This window comes from Platalea leucorodia, assembly GCF_965183815.1.
Source record: "Platalea leucorodia genome assembly, chromosome: 4".
NCBI lineage: Eukaryota > Metazoa > Chordata > Aves > Pelecaniformes > Threskiornithidae > Platalea > Platalea leucorodia.
Genome location: NC_138826.1, coordinates 36,869,976 through 36,890,312, shown reverse-complemented (window position 1 = coordinate 36,890,312; position 20,337 = coordinate 36,869,976). Strand labels below are relative to the sequence as shown.

Here is a 20,337-nt window from a genome sequence, read left to right as displayed (position 1 = left end):
GCTGGCATTTTCCAAAAGTACCAGTGCAGATTTGCGGATAGAGGGGATTGTGCTAATTGTGCTTATAGAAAGTTGCCTTTTCACTTCTTTGTGAAGACGACTAATGGGCACCAAACATGTGCTAGCAAAATTGTACTAGCAAAAATTAAATTCCATCTTGAAAAGTCAGTCTGGGGTTATGACATTCCTGTCTGACCAGTATCTGACATGTCCGGGCAGGAGTACCAGCTAATAAATACCTCTGGTGATAGGATTTTAAATCTTTCATTTAGCTGGGTAGCTGGGATGGGGAGGGAGAGTAACATCTAAAGTGTATTGAACTGTGGGCTGATAGCATTTCTTCAACTAGTCAGTGACTATTTTGCTACCATTTTGCAAGGAACTTTCCTAAAACCCCACAGGATTAATATTTTATGAGTATTTCTGTAGAAGACCATACCACACTTAAACTTGATTGTTTCATGTCATCACTGAGGAAAATCTAGTAGCAACAAAGAGATTATTTGCTAACAACTATAGAAGAATAATAGTTTATTATAGTACTAGGATTATAGAACTAGTTTAAGGCATTATAGTATCTAGTTTATAGTACTTGGGTTTGCCAACCACTGCATGCATGGAAATCCAGATTCCTTCTGAATGAGCAGCAGGTGATGAGGCAGTGACAACTGCACCCAACTGATTACCCTCTAAAAACTGCTTCACATTACTCAGCAGTGATGCCACTGGACAGTAAAGGAACGGCATTGGTGGGTTCTGGTAGAAGCTCCATTTATTCATTCCTAAGTCTGAGCGAAAGACATTGCAGAGAGAGGGAGTCTCTTTCAAGACACTTTTTGGGGTAAAAAACTTTCAATAGGGCAAGGAGAAGAGTTACAGAAGTTTATATTCCATAAGAATTAATACTCCTTTGGTAATTCTCTGTCTGAAGAGGGGCAGCTTTATATTTTTAATAGTGAAAAGCGTAACGGGGAGAGTGATTGTCTCATGGAGAAGTGATCAAAATCTATAAGGCTCCTTTGCTCCAATCATGCAGAGTAGCCCACATTCTGCTCTGACTCTTGAAATAGTAGCAAATCCAGCCACTTTTATAGGATTTGCTGATATCAGGGGTGGAACACCTGATGTGATACTCTCATATTACGCTGGTAGGGAGCAAAGGGAATGGCTCACATGGCTAAACATCTGATGCAATGTTCCCTAACTGGTAAACTAGATAAAAATAGCTCAGTCCTACATCATCTGGTGTACTTCTGAACCTCAGATGTACAGGGCACCCTCATACATTAATTTTGCTAATCTTTAGCTCATAAGGTAGTAACGTTTAGGTCCTAAGTTGGAACTGGGTAAAAGCAGAATGAGAACATTATTTTCTTCAAAAGTGATAAAATTAATTCAAATTATATGTTTATGGAACAGTCTATAGTGAAATGCATCTAACTAGTAGCTATAGAACATAAGGAATTATGTTAATTAAATTATGGACTTTAAATAATTGATATTTTGTGAGGTTAAATCACCACATTTGTATAATCAAAAAAGCGTGAGCCTTTTGATGGTCCTCACCTGGTTCAGCCATAGATCGTGGTTCTAAAGGGAAGGAGAGCAGAATTAGTAGATTGAATAGACTTACTTTTGCCAATAATTTTTTTTTTCTTAAGCACTAAATATGAAGCTTGCTCTTCTCAATATGACGCAATACTCCTTTTGATCCAATTCTCTGTTTAAGGGGTGGTGGAGACAGCCAGGCCTTGTACTCAATGGTATGTCAAATCCACTGAACAATATGAACACTTATGAACACTTCTGAGAACGTATGAGTAGGAAATAAATTCTGCAAGAAGTATTTTTTTGCAATCTTAGTACTACTTTATTGTGTCTTGAAGACAATTTCTGAAACTATTACATACATGAAATCAAGTTATGATAAAACATTGTTTCATTTAGGTGTGATTTAATGTGGTATTTAAGGAATTTCTATTGAGTTTTAGCAATTTTAGCATTCCAGTGACTTATGAGGAAACTGCAGATGTTTTGACTGCATTTGAAAATTAAAGTAGAAGTATATGTTTACAACCTATCATGTGCACACACATGTATGTGTAAGCATGCTAACATGTACATTAGGTTGCTTTTGTGGATAAATAAGCAATCGGCTGCCCATAAGCACTATTGTAATACCACTTAACTAAAAGATGAGGGATTTATGGGCAATGGAACTCTACATAAATGGTGGAAAACCAAAACCAAATGGCAGAAGTCAGGCTGAATTAGAAAAGGACATTGAAGTGGCAAAGGGATCAAAGCAGAAATTCAGTAGTTTGGGGAATCTCAGACAAATACTATCTGTGAGTATGCCATTCAATTCATCCACAGTTTTGGCTTCTGGAACCCAGATTTATTGCCATAAATATGGCTTATATAGTTCTTACCATTGTAATAAGCAATTCAACGTGTTGCTATGTTGCTATGCAATTTTGTTGCTTGCCTATATTTTATTACACACAATATTTCCACACAAGAAACATACTTTTCTGTAATATCCTAAAATCTGGAGAATCTTCTATCAGTGTTCCTTCTCTATACCATTCAACCTTTGGGGAAGGAGCTCCTTTCACCCGACATTCAAAGACAACAAGCTGCCCCTCAGAAGCTGAAATATCCTGTAACATCTAATAGAGAAAATGAATAGACAGTCAGTAAATGTCTTATTGGTCTGGAAGTAATACTGATTTCAGTAAGATTTCATAAAGCCACTTAAATCCTTGAATGGCTTAAGAAATGCATAATTCCTTTTTTTATCTTTGGTAGCTAAAAAAATTAATTATCTGTCCATACAATTAATTGACCTCTTTAGTTTTCAAATATGTCACAGAACAAATTACCTTTGTAAATACAGGAGCGGCAATTATAGGTCTTCCATCCAGTCCTTGCAAATAGTTAGTGGGGCTTTGAGCCTGTAGATTGCAAAACATCACATGATGGTGTTTAGGTGTACAGAGGATATTTTTCCACATACAGGAGAAACATGTCTTGGAATGACACAAAAGAGATTTTGGTGGGTGAAGTCCAAAGCTAAATATTTAATGCAATGAATAGAAGTTGCTCTATTGCAGACAACTGGTAGCGATCTTCCTGGATGGGTTACTGCCTGAGTAACAAAAATGCTGTTATTGCCTTATTGAGCTAATCATGGCAAGGAAAACTTCACTGCAGTGTATTATAACATCTGGTATTAATACTTCACTAAGGCAAATTTATGTAGGCTGCTTGGTGGTAGTATCCTTTTAAGAATTCTTACTTACAAAATATTTATGGATGTTAATAAGGAAAAGCTAAGTCAAGTCACGTGTGTGACTGCTGCTGTAATTCTTCTCCTTTGCCAAACCCAAACAATTTACAGAGGTGGAACATCACCCTATTGATCCTCAGTGAAATCAGAGTGAAATTATTCTCCCCCTGGAAAACTTCCTTATATAACTTGATTAACAGAGTTTTTCATTTTAGTGAAATAGAAGCTGCCCCAGAACAGCAGAATTAGTGATTCAGTATCTCAGGAAACATAGTCAAATTTTATAGATGGTGTCTTATAAGCCAACAAGATTAAAAGTGGTAATTTTTGAGATAACTATCACTCTTGACTTAGGCAACCTCTGTCAAAACGGCAAAATGTCGCAAAGGCTTGGTTCTATTCTCTTTGTAGTCAAACGTAAACGTGCATTACTTCACCTATTCAGTATCTGTTTATTGGTTACCACCTAATTCTAGGCTGTAAACATTGAAAAGGCAGTGTAAAGCAAGTTTCTCATTAACTTTTCAGTTTTATTTTTGAGTAAACCTGGCTCTTCATTCCTATTGGGTAAGAATTCACAGTTATGAATATTCTGATAGTTTTCAACAAAAAGGACTCAAAATGCTTGCTAACTTTAATTAGAAGCTCTTTGATATGGATATTAAAATGTGATGTGGTAAATAAGCGTATCTACATATAAAGTAAACATAGGAGTGAAGTGATTTAGCTTAAAATAAGTTTCATAGAAAGAAAATGATTTCAATTGAGTTCTGTAGAAAGGGAGAGGAAAAACTTATAGGCTGCCGCTATTGAAAGTGAATGAGTCAGTCTGCAATGTGAAGAGGCCAGTGAGTTGACTTACACATCCAAGTGCCCTTCACGGCATGCAGTCTCTGACCTGCTGGAGTGCACACAGATTCCCGCCGCTGGCTGAGCTAGCAGCAGCTGCTCCTTCTGCTCACTACCGCCGAGATGCCTGTAACCTGGGGATGAAAGGTTCCCTTCCCTTTGCCAGGTGCTAAAGGTTAGCTAGTAGGCAGGACATCTTTTCTGTATATGCAACTACTGTATGGCTGTAAGGCTCAAACCTGAAGTTCAACAGGAAAGTGAAAACTAGAAAATTTGGGGGTTCTGAGTCACAATCTGTAGAAGAAACACCTTTTTAAGAGCTTGCTTTTAGTGCTTGAAATTCACCGTATTGTCTCCCTTACCTGATTAACTGGTGTTGACACAGGCTGGACAGGTACAGACGCAGGCTGAACCATGGCAGATGGTGCCTTGGAGGTTTCTTGATGCTTGGTTGCAGCTCTAACAGCAGGAGATGCTGCATTCAAGGAGGTGTCAGCTGGCTTTGGTTTGCTGTGAAATAGTAACCAAAAACAAGTTCTCTAATTGGAAGCTAGAGCTATGTGTGTGTCTCTTAGTTATGTCTGCCCCAGTTACATGTCAACCCCAGCCTCACTTCTGGGATTGAGTTCCAGTTGATCTAAACTGATGCATGCTCCTAGGTAAACTGCATTTGATAAGCATCAGGCTGCATGTCTTGCCACTCTAATCTCTCATACTTAGTTCAGTTACACCAAGTGTAATAAATGGCCTGGATTAACCCAACTGTGGCTTGAAAGCTGCTGTTACCAGCTCTGAGCAGCATGAGAGAGCGATGCTAGTTTCTCAGAACACAACGCTAGTTTCTCTTGCGCTGCTCCCTGAGCTTGTATGAAGATTTGGGCCTATAAGGTAATGAAGATACCATGGTCTGCTTGGATATAGATTCAATAATTTACTGCTGAAAAATAAAAAAAGAGAGGTATGCTTTCTGACCAACATATCACTCAATTTTGGTAGTGTACAGGTTGGCACCTCTTCACTTCTTCTAGGTTGTTACTATATGGAAGTAAAAGAGTTGACCCTGTTTATTTTTATTGCAAAGTAAAATAATGCAGACAATGAAGAGATGGTCTTTTTATTCAGTTTGAGGTACGCACTGGCTGCTCTGGAATGTACCACAGGTCCCCCCAGGAAAGCCAGCCTTCAAACTGGAGGAAGCCTTACTCAGAGTGAACATACAGTTGTTGAGATCACTGATTTCTCTTTTGAAATTGTGAACTTCTTTTTGCACCTGTTCTCATATTAATTCCCTTTTAATTACAGGTGTTCAGATTCATGTGACGACAGCTGGAAGCTAAGCAAAAATAAAGACACTCTGATTATACCCAAACCTGATCTTTCATAATTCTATCATTGGAGGACATCCCGCTACAATGTCAGAGCAGTGTTCTTTTTTTTTTTTTTTTTCCTAAGAAATACAGAATGCAATACATTACTTCACAGTTTAATGAGGTAAGCAACTTAGAGATGCCATCAAGTGATCAGGATCATGGTCAACACTACATTAACACCTAATGAGATGAATAAGAAAAACCATTATGCCTGAGACATTTGGAAAAATCTGAGCTAGAACTATGAAAAATGTAGCAATTCATCCCAAAACCTTTGAGGTCGTGTTGATCTTAAGTTTTATATTAAACCCTTACATTTATCAAAGTCCATAAACCAATCCAGTCTGGAGTATTTTATGACTGAAGTAAAAATCACCTAAGGGAGGATTTGCTGTCAGCCTGAGGTCTTCGGTCAAATACACTGTAGTGTTTTGTATTTGCACTTTAAAAGAAAATGACATTTGTAATGAGTATAACCCTCCTTGATAAATAATGGAAAATAACCAGGGTGCATAAGTCTATATGATTAGAATTTCCTCTTTATAAAGCACTGGTTGCTTTTGGGATTGAATTAATGCATACAAAGGAGTTCAAAATAAACGATTGATTATTGTAGTTTTCAACGAGTCTGATGCCCTTTCCAGTTAATAGAAAGACTTTGATTCTGAAAGACTGTAGATTTTAACAGCACTGGATCAGGTTCTAAATGCACAGGGAATGGATTTCATTTAGGAAAAATACAATTATTTCCTAGGTTTTAGATTGCATCTGACATGTTTTCTTTGTTTTTATAATTAAGTCTTTTATACCTGTCATTTCAGTTTACTCTAATTAATATGTATTAATTTCCTTATCTTAAATCTAAGTAATCCAGGTATAGCCATCTTCTGCCAAAAACTTCATGACGTGCCATATTTTCATGTGAGAAATTTTACTACACTGTTTTTCCAAGTCAGATGCTTAAACAAACCCATTTAAGTTGGGTCTAGTCAAATGGCATCTGTTTTAGTAAATTAATTTTAGTAGCTTAATCATGAAGGTAACATATTTTTTCTTATGTTTATATTTAATATTAAAGTTTCAATTCTTAAGCTAAAGTTGAAGACATGCAAGCAAATGTGTATTTGTTCCATACTATTTGTAAAGCAAACAAACAAACACACAAACAAAACCCAACCCAAACAATCCAAACAAATCCCAAACAAAAGCCTAATATGTTGGAAGTTGCAAAATATTAATGGAAACTGAAATATCTACACTTGTGGGGTTTTTTAACTGGAACTATGGAAGATGTAATTGATTTTAAACTTACTGATCCATTTCGTCTTTGATTATTTCACCTTCAGAGTCAGAAGAAGAGACTCCTATGAAAAAGAAAAGAAAATCACTTAGCAGAGGTCTTTTTGGAGAAGTTTATCTATGAATCATACAAACCTTTATTCAAATTTCCTCTAGAGCATTTTAAGGATATATATTATAAAGCTATGCTGAAAAAAAAGATTACATTGCAGTGGAAATGAACCAATGTTGCATACTCTGTAAGATGCAGAACTGCTATTGACATGAGGCAGATTTGGGATGAGGTGCGACTGAAATGAGGAAAAACAGCATCCAAGAGTGAATGTATACTTGGGTCTTCCTCAGGTTCTCTTTAAAATGCCACTACTACGATTTAGTCTGTAACTGCTGTTGTGAATCAACTAAGAGCTTTTTTTCCTCAGACACCTGATACTACCAGTTTAAAAAAAAAAAAGGAGGGAGAAGAAAAGAGAGATAGACCTGGAATCATAGCTATTATTCTTAAACTAGTGCCTTGTAGCAGAGTTTGGAGAAGATACTAGCTTGGTTTACTAACAGCTGTCCTATGAGACATTTTACACTTCTGATTCAGCCTTCACTGAGTTTGGAATTTGCATTTTCTGTGCAGTTCCTCCCAGTGAGCATCTCCATCATCCATGGCTTCCATCCAGCATCCACTGAGTTAGGTAAAAGCAGGCCTTGACCCCAGTCTTGAGAACTAGTAAATCCCTGCCAAGCACAGACATCTCCCATTAATGTCAGGGGCAGTGCAGATACTAAAAAAGGATTCGTCCTTTCACTGTCAGATTAGAGACGTGAAAGAAGAATAACAGTAGAGCAAAGTTAACCTCGTATTAAGTAGGGTAGGTGCTGTAATTTATGAATGGTCCCACTGTTGTCAGTGATGGTACTCATAGTATATTTCTCTGCCTGAGAAATGGAAAAAAGACAAAAGAAAAAAAAGATTCCATGTCTTTATTTTAAATTTGTAATCCTGCTAGCACAATGATGGATGCAACCTAAAACCTTACCCCCAAAAAAATGTTAAAAAGAAATATAATAAACAGACCTCTGTTAAGTCAAGTAGGATACATTAAAAAGCATAAGGAGAAAGAAGAGAGACCTAAATCTGCAGATATATATTCTGTTTACAGCATTTATTGTGCAAGTAAAATATCAGATTGCTGGCATATTTATTTTGGTTACAAGGTCCCAGTAATGGGTTAGGATGAAGCTATCCTATATTCAATTTGTAATAATGACTGTAGGGAAAAGGGATTAATAAAAATTAGACACAAAGTTTAGGTTCTTGTATTTCTGTAGAGTAACCACAGACAAAAAATATAAGGTGGCATCAGAATCTGAATATTTCTAGACTTCAGTCTGGCAGTGAGATATATAAAATCTCTGGGAAGCAACAAAATAAAATTATATATAAAGGGCAGTCACTTGTCTGAAGGGTATTTTACAGAGAAATAATAAATATGTTAATAATGATGAAAAGTGTTGACTCCCTGCTATGTATTTTTTGTGACAAAACATACAAAATACATAATTGTATCTTAATCCTGTATGACCAACTTCAAGAACCAATTTCCACAACAATTCTAACATTACCTTCTATGTAAATCTCTGCAGAAGTGGAGTCTGTTCCATAGATGTTTGAAGCAAAGCACGAGTAACGTCCTGTATCCTCCTCAAAAGCTTCAACAATAACCAATGAGTGCTGATCACCTGTCTGGATAATTTGAATGTCTGGTGAGTTTTCAAGCTCCTTCCCTTCACAGTACCACCTGCAAGGCAAAAAATATTGTTTATCAGTGCGAACAACTTGACAACTAGAATGACAATGTTGGAAGTCTTTCTGATGATAAAATGGGTGGGTTTTAGCCTGAAGATTCTGACAGAGTACTGCAGCTAAATGTTGAATCAACAGTCATAGGAATTAAATATTTATGATTTTCATAATCTTCAATTACAGCAAATAATAGAGCTCCTTTCTTTGCAGTATTTAAACATACTAACAAACTCATTTATGTAAGTGATTCTAGCACTTATTTTTCTTGACATACAGATTTCAGTAATAGAGTAGAAGAGCTCTGAATATGGAACGCTATCAATCCAGCTCTGAATTTCTCTTCAAGTACATTCAGATCTGTGTTGTGACTTAAGATGTAGCAAAAAAAACCCCAAAAACAATCTAACTAAACAAATTTCTCTCAAACTTGTGATTCCAAAGTTCATGTTGAGTCAGAATGTGACTGAAATTTACTATAATGTTACTCTTTGTTTTGTCATATATTTAAGATGATCTGCTTTTTATAAAAGATGGCATAAGTGCATCACAGGGAAAGAGAAATGCTCTATTACAATATACAGGCACGTCCTTACAGGGACACAGCCAGTGAGACAGCTGGACCTTGAATTCTTTTCTGCATCATGGTGCTGTATTTCTCTTTTAAACCCAGCTACATATCCAAGAATATACTGGGCCTTTTAGAGACTTCACGCTCTCATCTAAGGCATTTCTAAGTCCTTCAGTGCTCAGAAGAGTTGTTTCAGTAGAAAATGCAGGAATCCAAGCAAAGTAAAATCAGCACCTGAAAAGACAGCTGCATAGGATGTGTTAATCACCGTAACCATCAGCTCAACCTGAGAGCTAGTAGGAGGGCAGAGCAGGCCTGATTGCTACTGCTTGTTAATATGGAAAAGACAGAACAGAAAGAGAAAAAGCAGGTGGGTTTGCAGAACCAGATTCAAATTTAATACGACAATCTAGGTTTTATAGAGAAGGTGTAGTACTATGTATAGGATCCAGAGTTAAATGTTTGGGATAATACCTGTATTTTTAGATAACTAGCTAAATTTGAAAAGCCAAACTAAGGTGCATTCATCTTCACCACCATAACTTTCTCATAAATATAGATAGATATAAAACTCCACAGAAATATTTGTATTTTCTGTTTACTGCTGCTTTCTTAACTAGGTATGGTTGATTAATGCATCTTGTGCATGTGTGCGCTGTCATACTGATAACATTTTTTATTCAATTGATTTTTTAAAATTAAGAATTGCTTCCTCCATCTTTATATGGTAACTGGGTAAAAGTACCTGCTGGCTTTTGAGTGCATACAAATGCTATCAAAGCAATGGCAAATGTATTTACTGTTATATATTACAGCATAAGATTAGTTGTGGAAAGGATAAGGATAGGGTTTTGAGTAATAAATTGTAATAATTCATATTTCCTGGCTTGTACTATAAGGTACTTTGATACATTACCATCTTGGATAATTTAGAAAAACATCAATTAATAAATTTGTTTAACCATTCGATTCTATTCACCTCTTGGAAGCACAACTTTTTACAGGTTTGTGCTACAAATTGAGCATAAAAAAACCCCCCAAATTAATATATTGGAAAAAAAAAAAACCCTATAAGACAGTCCATACCAATGGAAAACAAGAATTTAATAGAAGTATAATGTAGAATTGAAAAAGGAGCCTCAAAGGGACTATGAGGTATGAAGGAGTACAGATTTGGAACTTAAATACTGATTACATAGCTAAGAAGTAAACCATGCACTATTTGTGCACCATCAGTCCTAGCCGTCCAACATGGCTTTCTTAAAGTAGACAGGGTATTCCCCAGTCCACTTCAAGTTGCATATTAGTGTAATCTGTAGCTGTACAGTCAACTGACTTGAATGTACATCTTGGAAAGCGTACAGGTCTGCCTGTTACAGAGGGAAGCTCCTGCACTGTAGAATGAATCATACTGCTTAACACAATTTCCCCTTTTAGAAAGGCAAACCCTTGTAGCTAGAGAGCTAGAATTTAAAAGTCTTGGTTCGTGTCTACATCTGCTTGCTTATCCTCGTTTACAAGCCTCCATTGTAAAAAGAATTGAAAACAGGTCTAAGAAAATTACTTTTATAAATTCAACATTTCCGATTGCAACAGACAGTCATGTAGTAAATATCGTCATGTTAAAAGAGGATGCCAGTAGGGTATAAAATGTCCCAGCTCTCTTCCCTGACATTTCACAGCTGCAATCCAGCTTTGCTTCACTGAAATACATCCACATCATTCTTGCAGGGTTTTACCAACGAGAAACTGGCACTGCTTTATGCAGAGAACTTTAAACAAAGTTACTCATTTCCATTGGAGCCTTAGGGCTCTGATAGACAAACTCTTGCAGATTTGGCAGCAGTACTTTAAAATGTTAAAATCCCAATGCCGACTTCTTTGCTGGGGGTTTATCACTCTGAAGCAAGGATGGCGAGTTCAAATGTGTTCCCAGGCCCAGATGCCCCAGTTCTGGTCTAATGAAAAGGGGTTTGCGCCAGGACACTAGACATGTGGATCTATGATAAATGAACCATACAAATTCTCCTATATATCACTTCTGGTGAATGTTAATAACCATAAAAGAAGGGATTGGGCAGTCAGGAGGCTACAGCTGCATCTTAAATTGCCACAGGTGTTTGCCTGAACTCAATGTGTGCCACAATGATAAGGGAGTATTCCTCCTTCCCTCTGAAGTTCAACATAGTTCATTTGCTAGGTTTTCTACCAAGCTGGTGGGCAAAATGAGATGCTCCAAGGTACTTTATGTCAGTGAACAATCTGCCTAGGACAACACTTTACTCTAGGGTAGCTTTCAGCAGCCATTCATGCTACTTTTCAAACCTCAGTGGAAGCTGTTTAAGGTGCTTCACAATACAGTGTAAACAGTGTTCTGGATATTAATTATATAGGATTCCTGTGATCCTGAAGGGGGAATTTTTGTTATTCTATGTACAATATTGTTTATTCTTTTGTTGTTTTCAAGATTTGCAGTTAGTGATAATCAACAATGGTCACATTTTCAGGAGAGAAGACCTGAGGTTCATGTACGGTTATATGACTACAAGCACAAATTAGGTATATGAACATACAAGTCACCTACTAGGTGTGTAATTCATGTAGGCAACTGGGTACTTTGGGAGCTGAGTCATGGCACTTACTCATGTCTTTTTATATACCTACCTCATGCCACTTCCTTATAATGTAGTCTTGTTTAGCATGTTAGCTTTAGCAAATATGTAAAACTATTAAAGAGAATACCCATGTTCTAGAATTTGATCTCATTTTCAGCAGCATCTTTTCAGAACATTAACATAACTTATGTAGTACAGTGATATTTTTGTGTCCGCTCAAATGTGGCTCCTCACTGCTTTATGTGACACACAAAGGAAAACACATTACACAAAATGCTGCGATATAATCACCAGTAAGATATAAGAACTCTTTGTGTTCCTACTGATCAGCTTTTTCAATTAACCTGTTGTGTTTGTGTAGAGATAAGTCTGTATTGCATGCCTTTGTGAGGCACAATTCTAATTGCCTATAAGCAAAATTAAATACATCATGTAAGCTATTTCTCCAGTTATTTTAGTAGTATGTGAATAGTATGTTCTTTTAGTAGACTCAAACAGAGAATGAAGCAGGATTGAGTTAATTCTTTTCTTTGCAGTTATTTTTTCCTTTGACTAGTCCAAAATTTGCAACATAAGTGATTTAAAACTTCAGGAATAAACTTCTGTTTCCAACCTGTGTTTGGTTCTCCTATGCAGCGTGTTCTTTAGGTGCTATTTTAACCATAATGTTAAAGTATTTTGAGATTAAGCCAAGAAAAAGAGTGTGCTATGTGAATGTTATCTCTTCACAATGCTTATGAATGAAAGACAATTCTCTCTTATGAAATTAAGCCTTACGTAAATCTTTGGTATGGCCATATCTACTCGTTGCTTATGAACATTTTATTTTATTCTTACCATCAAAATGTTGTACGTGGTAGCAATGAAATGTCAGTTCCAAGGGGAGTTCTGACATTGAGATACGTGGCATGACTGAAGTGGCAATACTCTCTGTCACTGACATTTCATTCCTGCCATGAATTTTAATGATAGCTTCATCATACAAGGCAGGTTCACATTAAGCACAAGCAGCGTCATTCACTGTGCCAAATTCATCCTAGGTCTTAATCCATTGACTTGATTGGAGTTGCCTGTAAGAGAAGTTTGGCTGTCTAGGCTTTGAGCACTAAAGCAGATAAATGTTTTCATTTGTCAGCCAGGGAAAAAAAAAAATCTGAATCAATCTTAAGTTACTTCAGTCTCTAAAAATCTGTGATTAGTTGCAGATCTAGTCTCCTTAAACAAAGCAGCACTAAAATGCACTTTTTAAGCTTTGTATGCCTATGTTAAAGAATGTTTTCATGGAAACCTTATGACATACAGCCTGTTTTTAGAACATCAAATCCTCATGACACTTCCAGGATAGCTGTGTATGCCAAACCATGCAATGTGATTCATAAGTAAAATTAACCTAGGAGTGATGTGCCAAACAGTTTGGAAAAATGTAGGCACCTCTGAACTGGAGGGAATAAAGAGTGCTCTCTTCACGGAGAGGAGTGAGTGTCACACCTATCATTACTCATACAGAAACTGAGCTGTAGAAGGAAGCATGAGAAGGAGGTCATCAAAACCTTTAACGCTTTGGAAATACGCTACACACTTCTCTTAAATGCTTATTTCTAACCTGCAGTATAGTCAGAGTAAAGTAATCAATCAATAATTGTAGCAGTGCTCTTTAATTGTGAGCTAATGTTTGAGCTAGCTAGAGGCCCATATACTATAGTATCAATCTTTGTTCGTCTCTTCTATGTCACTGCATTCAGCTGATGATAAGTGAAAAATGGGTAACGTTTCATTGAAACTTCTTTCTAGATAGGTAGGCTTAACGAGCTTCCTCTGACATGTGGGCTTGTCACAGTAAGGCTGAGTTATCTTAAAAAGCGGTTGAACAGGTCTATCTGTATTCAGCCAAGCAGGATTTAGCTTTCCATATATTGATACTTCAGATCTGTTCCCGGTTTCTTCTCTTGCTCCACCATCCAATTTTGTGTCCCTCAGTGAGCCCTGGTATATGCCAGACAGTTACCTACCAAGCCTGTAAAGTATACTGCTTTATCATTGCCAATGATATTTTGACCCTGATCCGTCGTGAACGTCATTTACACCTTTTACATCATCAATTTTGTTTTGTACTGTCTTCCTTTCAAACATGGTATCTATCCATCATATTTTCCAGTCCTTTCCATTCCTGTGATCAGCTTCTTTCTAAATCTCCTGTCTCTAATTTCTCTCTTATAATCCCCATTACATCAGTTTAACCATCTGATTGCTCCTAGTGTTGACTGAGAAACTACGTTACAGAGCTTGTTGAATCTTGTTCTTGTTTCACAATGCTCTGAGTTCCCACAGTACCACTTCTACATTGTAAGTGTATATATTATAAGTAACTTGGGATTCCTTTCTGTAGTTAGGAAGTCCATTTTAAGTCAAAGGTCACACGCAAGCATGCGTTAGCACACGTGTGTCCAAAGGATGCTTGTTTACTGAGCGTGGTCATTCAGCTAAGTTGGAGGAAGAAGAAATGCCTTAAAGCCAGTCCATATTAAGCTTTCTTTCATCAGTTGCCACCTTGCCAGTTAGTCCTTTCCTGGGACTACTGATTTTTGTATCTGTCTTGCTTATCTATTAGGATTCTTCTCTCCTTGCCCAGCTCCACAGGTACTGACCTAACTCACCACAAACCTCAGAAAACTGTTACCCTCAAAGCAAGACAGTTGCCAGTTCTGAGGCCAGTTTTGGACACAGTTCCACAACTATGGCCAACAAGGTGCTTCCTTCACTGTTTTGGAACCTTTGCACACTAGATCAAAGACAAGCACTATTTTTAGTGAGAAAACCTGCATTCTCATGGTCCCCATGGTTAATGGAACACATACCCCAAATTACACTATATTTTCTGGTTTCTTCTTGCTGTAGCAGTGACTAAAAAGGTCATGATCACTGGAAGCTCATGAATATTTATCACTCAGGCAAGTGAATTTTTTTACACCCTTTCTTGGTGTTACTCCTGCACATTGGTGGAGTTGAAAGAATCTTGGATGAACAGGACAAAAGTTTTCTGAACAAACAAATATGATCAGGAAACTGCTCAAGCCGCTAACATTCCCAGCTTTCTCCTTAATACAGCATGTATTACATACAGACACACACAAAAACACAGGGGGAGAGAGAGTTCAAACTTACCCCCTTGTGATTTATCTTTTATTTGTTGGTTTAAATTGTGAAACTGAAAGCTGAGCCTGATCTTTTTCTTGAGCTTGACTGCTTGGGACTGATTTTCCCTATGGGACTTCTTTCTCCCTGTCCCTACTTCCCTTGGCCTTGGGGCATCAGCGTGTGAGTTCTGGACTTCTGTGTTAGCTCCTGTAAGACTCTGATTTGGCTACAAGCATGAGTCAGTAAACCAAGTGTGCATTTCTGTTTGGAGCACTGTATTATTGGAAAAGGCTGATGGATGCTTATTCTATAGAAGTGTAACAGCTCCTGTATTGACTGTCATTCACACAAGTACCTTATTTTATTATTTACAGTAACCAAAATCAAATGTTGAGATAGAAATTTCAATGGAAAAGCTTCAGTTTTCTTGGGACAAAAATAGACCTAAGTTACCCATCATCCAGTTCTGTGGAATCAAGCGGTCCCTGAATTGGATGCATAGGCATCCTGGCCATCCCTGGATACTCCATGGGATGAGTCATTGTTCCTGGGTTCTCCGATCTGCCCTTGCGAGGCTTCAGTGACTTTATAGTGTCAGCTTCTAATTCAGATAGTTATAAAAGTCTAAACTTAGATGGCATGAATACCTTGTCGCTTTTATGTATGTGTCAACGGCATGGGCACGATGTGCTGTTATAAGGATGGTGGTGTGGCCTTCTGGAGAAATACATAAAATTAACATTGTACGCCAGAGTATATGTCTATAAACAAGCAATTCAGTGTTCACCTTTTCTGAATACAAAGAAAGCCAGATTGAGTTTGTGTACAGGTCTATATACATAAGAGAAGACTGTTTCAGTTGTTTTCTTTGTATTACAAACTATGAATGATGAGAGCAGAAAAAAATTATTTCTCATGTCCAGGGGTCCTGCTGACATTTTTAATATCAGAAAGATTTATCAAGGCAAGTGCCTGGAGAAATAAGGCTCAAAGTCTTTTATAAGGAAGTCTTCAGAGAGTGGTGCTAATATCTAGGGGATGATGATAGTTCCTGTCTGTTTTCTGTCAAAAAACCCAAATTGCTGTTTTCTCTTTTGATCAGACTCCTCTCTGAATTTAAGGGCTGAACACAATACACCATTTATAATGGCATAAACCCCATCAAGGGAATGCCTCAAAATTGTTAATTGAAGCAGTGAGTTTAGACATGAAGCATAGTAGAAAGCATATTCTTCCCAAACAAGGTATTTCCCCCAGCTTTAGAACAGATTCCTTTTCTATAAACAAACTATTTAGTCCTTTGGAAGTTCACATTCCTGTCATGTACAAGAGACCTTGCGTGGCACAACGGATCAGGACAATGATCAATGGATCAGGACTGAGAACCTACATGTTACTACTAAAGGCGCTAGTGGGGCAAAATGGTCTGGCAGTCACAGCGCAGGGATCCTATGAACTGGGTAACTTCTTGTCTTCCTGACAAGGTTGTCCATAACTGCAGACAGGCCAAAACAAGAGGATTCATTTGTAGATCCTTGTTCCTATGTACTTAATATTGTGTCATAAAAGTTTCTTTCTTCTGAAAAATTAGCAGCCGGTGTGCCAGAAATCCAAGGGAGTGGAAGACAAAGATTCTTTACCACAGAAATCTTTGGAGCTTCTGTCTTTGGACGTTGAGATAGTTTTCATTTGATGAGAGTGCCTTTTAGTTTAGTGAGAAAGATGATAAAAGCTGTTGACTGCAGTAGAAGTGGTAGTAGTGCTGTACCCAGCATTGTCTAAGGTAGACAATGAACTGACAACTGGAAAAAGTGGACCATCTGTGAGGCTCAAAGTCCTTTAATTAGATGCTGAAGATGCAGACAGTTCTTTTCAATATTTAGAAAAGCAACACAGATTTCTAAAATGCCTATAAAAGGATAGGCAACCATCTAGACTAAGGGTATCTATTTATGATACTGCAGATATTAGGATGTAAATATGTATAGTACATCTCTAAAAGATGGATAGACTTTTCCTTTCTATTGGATTGCTAGAGTCCCAGCAAAGAAAATATAATACCACCACTGTAACTGAGAAGTAAATTTGGCTAATGAGCTCTAGATGAACAAATTTAGATTTAGAAATGCTGATGAGATCTAAGAATTTTCAAGATGAATTTAAAAGTTACAATAATCTGTTTCTCATTCCACTGATGTCATTGAGAAATAAAGTGTAGCTTCTCCACATTTCCTTTCATCTCCAGTGATCTTTGCAAATGTTACTTATTTAAGTTTCAAAATCCTCATAGATATCCATAGGTGAAAACCGAAGCATCAGAATTAGCATGCTACTCACACAACATGAATAAGTATCAATTAATAAGGGTGTCTTATACTGATAAAATGGAAGTGTTTTTTCTAAGGTGACAGCAGAATCGTTGTCAGAATCTGAATTAGAACTGAGCTGTTCCTGGGTATTTGTATAATAACTTAAATTAACTCCTTTCCTCTGTTCACGTATGGATGTTTTTGGTTTATAGGAACCTATGTTTACTCATCTCAAATACCTTCAGACATCGGCCTGAGGTCTCATGGCCACTGGTGTTCGTGCATAGATGGTTTTGGTTTATAGGAGCCTATATGTTCACTCATCTCAAATACCTTCAGACATCAGCCTGGGATCTCACGGCCATTGGTGTTTTTAGCTGGTTTACACAATCAGTCTTCATTTCCATAAAGATAACTAACATTTCTCTCGCTAAGGAGTTAGCACTTTCTTTTAATTATGGCATTTCAGTATTTAAAAACAGTTCTCTAAAATTCAAAGAAAATAATGTGTCCCAAAATATGTTGTCTTAAAATACAAGCAACCTTTGATAAGACTTAAAGAAAGCAATTTTTATTCTTAATAAATTTTAATAACCAAGATTAAGGGACTTCTGCTGCAGATTACTGGAACATACGCATCAAAATACCTGGAAAGAGTTAGGCATACACCTACTGTTACAGAAATACAAAATGGCACGTGCGGAATATGTTTACCTGACTTCAGGTGCTGGGATTCCTACCACAATGCAGTCCAATTGCACTTTGGTTCCTTCAGGAACTTCCCTGCTCTTCAGTTTTTGAGTAAAGCGTGGTGGTTGTCCAATAGGCTCATCAGAATATACAGATGCAGATTCTGACTCTGGTTTTAGCTCTGCACTTGTTAATTGATTGATAGATTCCAAGTTTGCTGCCTGCTGATCATCTGTTTGTTCAAATGTTTTCTCTGCTTTGTTTTCCAGGTCTTGAGGTACTGGAATGGAAAGCCTTTCTCTGCTTTCTGATGTGCTAGATAGGCTAGAGCTACCTTTTTGCGCAGACTTATTCTTCGAATCAATTTTGCTCCTGTAGTTTTTGCATGTTCGGGGTCTTATTCTTTCAGAATTGTGAGCTTTGAAAAGTGATGAGAGCTCCTCAATAAAATCTGCTGCCTTGTTTAGGAATTCCTTTTTTGATTCTGATTCAGAAGGAAGGTGTTGCTTCTTTAGGTCTTGAGAGCTCCCTTTGGAGCCCTTTGTATTTCTGACACGGTCCTGACAAAAGTTTGAGTGCAGGCCATTGTCTGATGTTTTCAAAGCTGAAGACTGGGCCATTTGTTTGTGTTTTCCTGTGTTTTTCAGCTGATCTGGGGGATGCTGTGAACGTGCCTGAAGCTCATCCTGTTTCGTTTCCAGTGGATTCTGACCAATAGCTTGTCTTGCCAGGTTTACGCTTTCATCTAACTCTTCTTGGCTCAAAAAGGCAGAGAGATCTGGAAGGTCATCTTGGGCAGCTACCTCGTCTGAATCACCAGAAGCATTGCCATAATGGAAATTATGAGAAGCTGGTTCTGATCTGCTTCTTTCACTCTTCCCTTGATGTTTAGTTTCAGCTAAATAACTTTCTCTCAGAAGCTGAGATATTGAAGTTGAGGATTCTAAACTGTCGTCTTGCATGCTGCCAACAAAAAGGACAAATAGGACCACACCTTATCAATAGTAAATTTTTTGATTGCACACAATTACAGGCTGCTGAAAAGCAGAACACATTTTCAAAGTGCATCTGTGTGCTGAATATTAACTTGTAAGTAAGCCTTGTTTTAAAGGCCTGCTTCTGTACATACTGCCAGATACTATTGCCTTTACCCAGTAAAATCCATCTTTTATCACTTTCTACTGTTGGTAGCCTTGCATAGATAAAGCAACGGCAAGTGTGGTAATTTATACTTTGTTCCAGGCAAAACTTCAACTACAGAGCTATTAACTGAGTCTCAATGTCAAATCTTTATCATTGCTGATGTGTGTTTCTTAGCTAAGAAACAACCTCATCAGGTAGATAAAATGCTGGATATTTCAAGGACTGAAAGTTGTGAGAGAATAACAGTATTTTTAAATTAAGTAAATTTAGCTTGGAAGACACTGTAGTAGTAAGTAGATGAACCCTCAAAAAGCATTTGAGGGATGAGAGGAGGAAGGAGAAGGGGAGAAAAAAACAAAAATATTCTATAATGACAATTTTTCATTTAAAATTCTTAAAGATATTACATTATAGGAAACAATAATGGTGCTAAATGTACTATGCCTTCTTAAATTAAATATTATTTCTAATAAACTATTTAAAGTAAGTAGAGAATTATGTCATTATTCGATACGAACATCATTTCTACAACAGGCCTTTCAAAATCATTATCTTAAGTCATCCTGATTCTGAAAAAATGTACCACAGATGAGAAGACAGTATCAGAAAGCCCATATTTAACCTGCATGCCTGATAAGCAAAGCTAAAGTATCTCTTTTGGTTCTTAAGTAAGTACGTCTGCCTAATATTCTCCCTTTTATTTACACAAGAGCTGTGATGAATGTAGAGGGATTCAGACATCCTACTAACACACTCATCTTAAGGTGGCTTAAATATGAAGACAAATAAGACAAATACTCTTCACAACCTTTCAGCGAGCTGATACTTCACAGATATTGAAACAGGTGCGTGACTAGTTACTGGATCTGTCTCTCAGAATATGCAGTGCACGGTACCGCTCTCCTACTTCATTTATGGCCTGACAGGTCTTGCTGTGGTGGTTGCAAAATATTCCTACCCCAAGGTGTCTGATTTGTCGCACTGCAGAAGGTTCTGTTCCTGTCGTGGCATCAAGAGGAGGGAACGCGCACGCCCTTGCCTCAGCCATTTCCATTCCTACCCTTATGTAACAGCTTCAGTTGCCAGAGAAAGAGAAGAAAAGTAAAAAAGGTATCTACGCTGTGAAAGGCTTTCTGCTCTGCTAGTGGGACAGTTGTCCCTGGAAAAGGGATGGTAAAAAGCAAATGATGTGGTAATATCTCAGACACTATTTCTTCCTGGAATGTGAGTTGCATTTCCTTATTTACAGAAAGGAAAGCTTCAATTTAA

At 37.4% G+C, this 20,337-nt stretch overlaps 1 protein-coding gene across 1 annotated transcript in view; it reads right to left on the bottom strand.

Moving 5' to 3' along the window:
- The window catches only part of MYPN (myopalladin), a gene marked incomplete at its 5' end in the record, with an annotated part of 48,425 nt that extends 29,538 nt beyond the window's left edge, over window positions 1-18,887 (bottom strand). The window contains 7 exons of the mRNA XM_082308383.1: window positions 1,567-1,590; window positions 2,531-2,672; window positions 2,886-2,957; window positions 4,504-4,651; window positions 6,824-6,875; window positions 8,428-8,603; window positions 17,950-18,887. Of these exons, the coding sequence (XP_082164509.1) occupies window positions 1,567-1,590; window positions 2,531-2,672; window positions 2,886-2,957; window positions 4,504-4,651; window positions 6,824-6,875; window positions 8,428-8,603; window positions 17,950-18,887 (1,552 nt within the window). The remainder of the gene's footprint in view (window positions 1-1,566; window positions 1,591-2,530; window positions 2,673-2,885; window positions 2,958-4,503; window positions 4,652-6,823; window positions 6,876-8,427; window positions 8,604-17,949) is intronic.
- Between the last annotated feature and the right edge of the window lie 1,450 nt (window positions 18,888-20,337).